We start from the raw sequence: 8,771 nt of genomic DNA, 5'->3' as shown, positions 1-8,771 counted from the left end.
GAAGTTTACAACTTTATGCAAATGATCAGTGATGCGACCGCTCTATAAGCGAATGGAGGGTCTCGCTAGTTAGCGTTGACATTGTGCTGGACAGGCTAACAACCAACATGTTGTACATATTGTTCAGAAGATTAACCACAGAGGGGAGGTTTTGGCAACAAGGTGGCTGAAGGTAGTAGGTAGTGTGAGTATCCTGGTATGTCACTGCTCTGAGGTATGGCATCGACAAGATGTGTAGTTTGACTTAATCTGATTTCTGTCATACATCCTTTTCAATATTAAACCATACTTAAGTGATAGATAATGTACCGTTAATGTTGTAAAAAGTTTATATTTATTGGATACAATGAAAATATCATGTTATAAACTTCAGTTTATAATCAATAAGTTAATCCTGTTGATCATTCAATTATTTTAAAATGACTAACACATTTTATTGTGATGTTATATGAGTATCTTAGGAATGGCTAACATCCACAGACTTTACAATTGGCTACTAATTGTATTTCTGTAAGCAGGAGGAGGCTGAGCAAGTTTCTGGATCTTCTAGACCACCATCACTGTTAGATGTAGATCTCAAAATCCTTTAAAACTGCTGCTAGATTGTAAACTGCATGTAAATGTTGACCAGACAAGGTTAATCCAACAGAGGAAAAGACCAGAAAGCTACATGTCAATTTTTTTCATAGAATTGAATCATCTACGAACGAAAATGTATCTGTTTGTTTGAATGTAGTTGTTGTAAATCATTGACAAATTGCATTTTACATTTTAAAAAATAATTTAAATAAGTGACACATTTGACCTGACCTGAATAACTCAGGTCCATATCCATCCCTAACACGTTCCACACAACACAGCATTTTCTCTTCAATCATACTGAAGTGTTGTCATAACCAATGGATGACATTTGCATGTCTGGTGTGGTCCATCAAGTGAGGGGATGGGCAGCGTCAGTTTACTGACGGGAGCACTGAGGTGTGAGGATGAGTGGTTCTGTGTTGTATTCCTCACAGATGAACTTGTATTTCATCAAATTAATCAGATCCAATGAGAGCCACCAGTACTTATATAATTGATGTGAGGAGGATGCAGATAACAAAGACTGAGAAAATGTCAGAGGACACTACATTAACCTTTGCATACACATTTTGTTCTCTTTAGTAAGCCTTGTGTACTATTTGACAAATAACTTATATTTCTTTGAGCATTTCAATAACATATTATTTTTGGCAAGCATGTAGTGCCACCAACCAGCTCTGTGTTTAACAAGTAGGCATACAGTTTCAATTCCTATAAATCCTCATCAATCACATTTGGTAGGTGTGGTTCCTGTCACACTGAGAAGGATATCTGCATGGCATGTGGTCCTTGGGAGTAGCTACAGAGGTTGTCAAATGTGATATTCCACACAGTTGTGTTGGCAGGTATTAGATGTACCTAGCTCAGTTCTAAGGAGAGAAACAATCACAATTAGACAGCAACAAGAAGAGACATCAATCACAGTGTTCAGGTTTGATTACCATTTTTTGTCTCTGATATTAGCAATGGAAATGAGTGAAATGCTTGTATGTAAATTCCTTACAATTAAATGTAGGTTATTTTCATTGGAAAGTGCAGACACTGAGTAATATTCTGAATGATGTTTTTCTGATGTGCCTTTGATATGGAGAGTTAACATTGTGGTGTTGTCACACTCTCTCTCTCTCCCTCTCTCTCTCTCTCTCTCTCTCTATTTCTGTGTGGTCATTGGAATGTTAAAGCCCGCATTTCGTAACTGAGCTTGCACAAAAATGAACTCTTCCAACCATTCCACTGTTCTCTCTGGCTCTCTGGAGACAGTTTATACTTTAAAAACGGCCTGCTATGCAGTCAACCTCATCCTGAGTCTACCCACCAATGTCTACGTCCTGTGGCTGATACTGACCGGAGCCGGAGGGACGATGGCCTCAGAGTTCTTCGCTCTCAACTTGGCTGTATCTGAGATCCTCTACAGCCTGTGTGCTGTCTTTGTCTTTGTCTACATGCACCTCCCTATTCCCCCTATCCTAGCTATAGCATCATTCTTTAGTGGTTTTATGTTCCACGGCCGCCCCCTGTTCCAGTGCTGTATATGTTTTGAGCGCTACCTGGCAGTCGTCCACCCTGTGGTCTTCTTGAAGTACAGACCCCTGAGATACAAGGTGGGGTGTTCTGGATTGGTTTGGTTTGTTGTAATTGGGGCCTGTTTTCATTCTATCCTTGTAAAAGACCAAATTGTCACGTATTATTTGTATTTCAGTGAAGATCTTGTCTTACTTTCATTGATGTTATTCTGCTGCCTCTCAGTTCTCAGGGCTCTGAAACAGCCTGGGCCGGGGGAAGGGGAGAGTGAGAGGGAAGGGACAAATAACATGAAGATGAGGGCGTTTAAGATCATTTTGATTATCATGGTGTCTATGATGGCACACTACCTTCCATGGGTAGTGGTTTTACCTTTAAATGGAATCTTAGATATGGGGCAGTTTTTTAATGCAAAATATGTGTCTCTCTACATCAGTGTGGTCAGTGGGTTTGTGCAGCCCCTCCTCTACCTCCACAGGGCTGGGAAACTGCCCTTCATCAAAGGTCTCTGAGGGAGAGTTTAAATTCCCAGTTTCATCTGATACAGAGGGCCAATTTTAACCTATTTACAGGTGTTACGTGATATCTTGTGAAGAGGTTGGTAGTTGTAGATGCGCTGGCAAAAATATGGATGTGTTTTGATTAGGGTTGCAATATTCTGGTAACGTTACCAAAAAGGTTCTCCAGAATACCCCCAGTTTCACCAGATACAGAGGGCCAATTGTAACATGTTTGTTTATAACTGTTAGGTGATAGCTTGTGAAGAGATTGGTAGTTGTAGATGTGTTAGCAAAAATACGTGTTTTGATTAGGGTTGCACAATTCCAGTAAGTTACCAAAAAAGATTCTCCAGAAATCTTGATTTGAAGATTCCTGCAATCAGGAGGGAATAAGCATAAAAATCCAGAGTTTTGCAACTCTAGGTTTGATTAATTCCCTCTTATCTGGAGAGATTGATAGGTAATCTTTTTGCTGGTGCTTTAGATTGCATCTTTGTGTCTGTATTTACTAATGAGATGGGATGATAAGACCAACATTTTTTAAAGGGTTAAATTGTTTGTTGTTTTTTATCGCATTGCACCTTTGTCTGTATTTTATGTTCCTATCGGTCCTCGACTACAGCGCCATCATCCAAATGAACACAGTTGCCATTTCATTAAAGCCGTTAAATGCAGTTTATCATAGCGCACTGTGCTTTATTGCAGGTGGCAGTTTTAGTACTCATCACTGCGTTCCCTACCCGAAAGTTTGTTGGTCCTCTGATGTCACGTAGGTTGATACATTGCTATGTTTTCATTTATAAAGCCCTTTTACAAAAAGTCACACTGTACCTAATGTCTTCACTGAACTTTAGACATACGAGAGACCACACCCAGTCTCAGGGATGGTTAACTCAGTAAAGACCAAAGGAATTTCCAGAGTTACAGTAAGTAAATCAGCTCTTTGTTTCACAAATAAGGTGCAATAAAACGATCTTATCATTGCGTGACTTCACGTTTACTTTGATATGATTGATGGTTATTATATTATTATTTGCACATAAAGACAGTTCCTCCATTTCTCGCATAATTAATTTTACAGACACACTAGCGCATGTTGTTTTGTCGACATTTGGAAAGTTTACCAACATATGTTGTTTCCATCAGGCCTGTCATTACATGCATCTAACATGTACTTTACTCACTTAAAAAGGTTGGATCTAAAACCTTGTAATTAAGCAAAGTTAAGTCCAACTCCTCCAGTTGGCCAGTCCACTGCTAGAGTTGCATCGTTCAGGTTTGATGTAAAAGGTGATGGTTTGACCTCAGCCGTCATCTCTATCTCCCAAAACCATAGACCACGTCAGCCAATATCCCAAATCATATCTAGAACCTATAAATATATAGGATCTCTTTGCATTCTCCTCTCTAGGATGCCAATATTTGATGACTGTGACTAGAAGTAGTACAGCTACAACCAGAAGTCACTTCTCGTAGCAGGTTAGGAGAGCCTTTTAGCTAACCCTAACCTTAACCTAAATCTCCTAACCTGTCACATTAATTATCCTAACCTTCTGCATAAATTCTCCTCACCTGCTACAAAAAAGGCACTTCTGGTTGTAGCTGTACTCCCTTTAATGCTGGGATGGGCAACTCCAGTCCTCTGAGGCCTGATAAGTATGACAGGTGAGGAGAATAACACACCTGACTCCAATAATTAACTAAAAATGAACTTCAGTTTAGAATGCGATTAGTTGAGTCAGCTGTGTTTGCTAGGGATGGGGGGAAAGTGTGACACTACTTTGCCCAGCGAGGACTGAAGTTGCCCATCCCTGCTCTAGTCAAAGCCATCTTTAATCTCTGCCATGAAGTCTTACCTTACATTTCCTGTCTGATGATGGCCTAATGACCCACACCCGTTTGCCTCATTTCCTGACCTTAAAGTGATATTCCAGTCTCCTTTTCACCTCTAACACCTGATTTACTTAAAAGGCACACCTCAATAGGTGTCCGAGGTATGTCACAAGTGGGGGGGCTTTCCTATTTTGTTCTCCATTGTTCCTCATGGAAGGTTGGAGGCCGATGACATCACGGATTCCCATCAGACCAACTCTTTGAAGTTGTGTCAAATAAATACGGTGTTACTACTTTACTGTATTTATATTTGGGATATCTTATCACCAATAAAATAACAAAAATCACTGGAGGATGTTTTTCATTCTGCAGTACGCCCCGGGTAAACCAAGTTATGGCCCCCTCTAGTGATGGGAAGTTAGTGCTAATTTTGGGTTGGAGTTAAACTCTACAAGTAGACCTGGGTTCTTCCTTCTAAACAATAAAATGCATTCCTTCCTTGTAGTAATCCGTGATCTAATAGGGATTGTATAGGTGAACGCAGTAGTACAATTATTCTATAAACACAAACGTGTTTAAGACTTGAGTCCGAGTTGCAGTTGAAGCAATAGCTTTAATACCGAATTCTAGGTACATGCAGTCAAAATCAAATATGCCAGATACAGGAGTAAGTCCCAATCTCAAGATCAATATATAAAATACACCTCAAAGTATGCATGTATCATTACACTCATGATTATTCAGGTTCTTTCTCTCTGCCATTACAGTCGTCTGTGTGTTGTTACCTGTTACACAGGATGATGGAAAACAATGATATACTTCATATATTTTAAGTTGGGTTAGCAGATTCCGTTAGCTTCAGCATTTAAAGCAGGTCACTCAATGGTATGATTGTAAGCAAATTATATGAGTTCACTTGGCATCCGGGCCAACACTTGTCATCAAGGGCAAATCAAGTCCTATCTTAATATTATTTTCCATGGCACTTTATCATTAATGATATGAAAAGTCATGTGATTTGCAGTATCGTAATGTGGTGCTTTTCCCCCCAGTCTTCAGTACTTCATGTCTTGTTCTACTGTCACATGCCTAATGCCATCTGATGACCACCACCTCAGAGGATACTGCATGAGCTGAAACAGCGCCAACCATTTTTTGTGAAGTCGTTTTGTCCTTCAGCGAACCATCTGGCTGATGCAAAGGTGGCTGCACCTAGGATGGTTTGTTGTTTCTTTAGGAACTCTCCTTCATATTTTGCTTTTAGTTCTTCCTCCGCTCTGAGTGTCTCCTCTTCCTTCTCTCTCAAGATCCTCTTTGTCTCCTCTTCAATCGCCCTCTCAGCCTTTTGGAACATCTCAGTGGTGTAGTATCTTCCTCCATTCATCGTGACCATCTTGTTTATCTTCTCAAGCAGCTCAATGACCTGGGAGCGGTTCTTCTTATCTCTGTTGTTGAAGTCATGATACCGCCCACCGCATTTGGCAATGACATCCTGAAGAGGCACGCAATAAGTCTTCAAGTGTTTGTTCTTCATCAAGCTGGTCTGCATTTGTGAAGAGAACCCTGATGTATCTTGCTGCATCTTTTCCAAAGAATGTCTGAATCATCTCCACTGCGTCTTTCTCTTCCTGTGTGAATCTAACCAACGCAATCACTACAAGGAACACATGGGGCCCAGGAGCAGAGAAGGAGATGCACTTAGCAATCTTCTTCAGGGTCTCCTCTTATGATAAGTTAGTGTCAAACAAGCCTGGAGTGTCAACAATAGCCACTTCTCTCCCATCCACCTCCCCTCTAGCCTTGTCACACTCTATTGTCAGAGAAGCAGGGGTGAGAATCAAAAACTTTTTTCTCCAAGATAGTGTTTGCTGTTGCATTCTTCCCAAACAGAACAATCCTCAGCATTTCCTTTTGCTTTTTCTGCACTGTTGGATGACAGACATGTTACTTTTAGTCTTGAAATCAGAATCAAACATGTTTGGTCTGTAGAATCTAAACTGTGAGCAAATTAGCAATGGCTGTCTATCAATTGAACCATGTGAATGCAGCTACAACATGAAATTGTAAACTCATTTTTGCTCAAAGAGACAAAGACATCAACAGAACTACAATGATGCTGTGCATTCTGCAAAGAAATATAAAATTACATAAACAATTAACCTATCAAAACTGACTATGCTACAGTAAATAAGCTATTGTGGTAGCTGGTATTAACACACCATTACACACACCACCAGATGGCGCAGTACAGCATATGAGTACATGTTGGTATCATTTTTAGAGTATTGGGACGCACACGACGCACACGTTGAGCTGGTTTGAAAATGCAGGCGACTGCCGACTGAAAGATCACCTTGCTTGAATCATAACTAACGACAAATTATTATCATTCAGTCACAATTGGCCCATGATACACCACGCGTTTGATGCTCTTGAACACGACCGTTGAATGTAGCTGCGACCAATGTTGCCAATTTAGGTGCTATATTTAGTGAGTGTTCGTACCCCTCCTGCGACTTTTATTGGTAAAAGAGGCTAGCGAGTAGTTAGTTACAAATTCAGCTAGGAGGAGCACTGCCAGAGCCCTGCAAAATGACCTCCAGCAGGCCACAAATGTGCATGTGTCTGCTTAAACAGTCAGAAACAGACTCCATGAGGGTGGTATGAGGGCCCGACGTCCACAGGTGAGGGTTGTGCTTACAGCCCAACACCGTGCAGGATGTTTTTCATTTGCCAGAGAACACCAAGATTGGCAAATTTGCCACTGGCGCCCTGTGCTCTTCACAGATGAAAGCAGGTTCACACTGAGCACATGTGACAGTCTGGAGACGCCGTGGAGAACGTTCTGCTGCCTGCAACATCCTCCAGCGTGACCGGTTTGGCGGTGGGTCAGTCATGGTGTGGGGTGGCATTTCTTTGGGGATCCGCACAGCCCTCCATGTGCTCGCCAGAGGTAGCCTGACTGCCATTAGGTATCAAGATGAGATCCTCAGACCCCTTGTGAGACCATATGCTGGTGTGGTTGGCCTTGGGTTCCTCCTAATGCAAGACCATGCTAGACCTCATGTGGCTGGAGTGTGTCAGCAGTTCCTGCCAGAGGAAGGCATTGATGCTATGGACAGGCCCGCCCGTTCCCCAATTGAGCACATCTGGGACATCATGTCTCGCTCCATCCACCATCATTGCACCACAGACTGTCCAGGAGTTGGCGGGTGCTTTAGTCCAGGTCTGGAAGGAGATCCCTCAGGAGACCATCCGCCACCTCATCAGGAGCATGCCCAGGCGTTGTAGGGAGGTCATACAGGCACGTGGAGGCCACACACACTACTGAGCCTCATTTTGACTTGTTTTAAGGACATTACATCAAAGTTTGATCAGCCTGTAGTGTGGTTTTCCACTTTAATTTTGAGTGTGACTCCAAATCCAGGCCTCCATGGGTTGATAAATTTGATTTCCATTGATCATTTTTGTGTGATTTTGTTGTCAGCACATTCAACTATGTAAAGAAAAAAGTATTTAATAAGAATATTTCATTCATCCAGATCTAGGATGTGTTATTTTAGTGTTCCCTTTATTTTTTTGAGCAGTGTATATTAGATGCTTGCTAATAACCTTTGCGCTTAGAGTCACCCTGTGAGAGACTTTGTTACATTAACAATGTCCCTCGCTGCAGCAAAGGTACTTTGGAAAAATTAAAAATGTTATGTACTACTGAAGGTCAAATTTTTCAGGGACGTGAATCTACTCTTCAGAGCCCAATTTGAATTGTTGTAGCTCTTACTGCTCATGATAATGTATTTGTTACATCCTTGGTAGTTATTGCCATGTATTGGAGGACACAATTACTTTACACAACAAGACTAAAGTAATTGCTAGGGTCAATTCATGTATGGAATTTGGCAGTTTATTCAATAAATTGACAGAATATGATTTGGAAGGTGAGAGGCCAGAATACACAGCGAGGCATTAGCCTTCAGGAGGGTTTATGGGCAGAGGTGGAGATAGCAAAGTCTGAATCAAATATGAAAGTAAACAGTAGTAGTAGTAAACAGTTAAATAAAACCCCCCAGTGTTACTGTTTATGACCAATGCCTTATCCCACCTCTCTTAGTGTAAGTCACGTAATTTCATAGAAGATGTGTGGTAAAGAGCATCACTGTAAACAGTTAAGTAAAATCCCCCAGTGTTACTGTTTATGACCAATGCCTTATCCCACCTCTGAGTGTAAGTCACGTGATTTCATAGAAAATGTGTGTTAAGTCCTGCCTCTCCCATCTCCTCATTGGTTTATAGAAGCAGATACTCACGTACCATCTCCTCATTGGTTCTACCCAC

The 8,771-nt window shown here is 41.2% G+C and overlaps 1 protein-coding gene across 1 annotated transcript; it reads right to left on the bottom strand.

Annotated features, from left to right (window-relative positions):
* Positions 1–5,029: 5,029 nt before the first annotated feature.
* On the bottom strand, positions 5,030–6,161 carry LOC124013386 (GTPase IMAP family member 9-like). Its single transcript, XM_046327694.1, has one exon. It carries the CDS (start codon positions 6,016–6,018, stop codon positions 5,551–5,553), a length of 468 nt encoding a protein of 155 aa, XP_046183650.1. The 5' UTR covers positions 6,019–6,161; the 3' UTR covers positions 5,030–5,550.
* Positions 6,162–8,771: the final 2,610 nt, after the last annotated feature.

The sequence above is a fragment of the Oncorhynchus gorbuscha genome, linkage group LG24 (genome assembly GCF_021184085.1).
Source record: "Oncorhynchus gorbuscha isolate QuinsamMale2020 ecotype Even-year linkage group LG24, OgorEven_v1.0, whole genome shotgun sequence".
Taxonomy (NCBI): domain Eukaryota; kingdom Metazoa; phylum Chordata; class Actinopteri; order Salmoniformes; family Salmonidae; genus Oncorhynchus; species Oncorhynchus gorbuscha.
The sequence above is the reverse complement of the archived record's forward strand: the minus strand, read 5'-3'. Positions and strand labels throughout refer to the sequence as shown.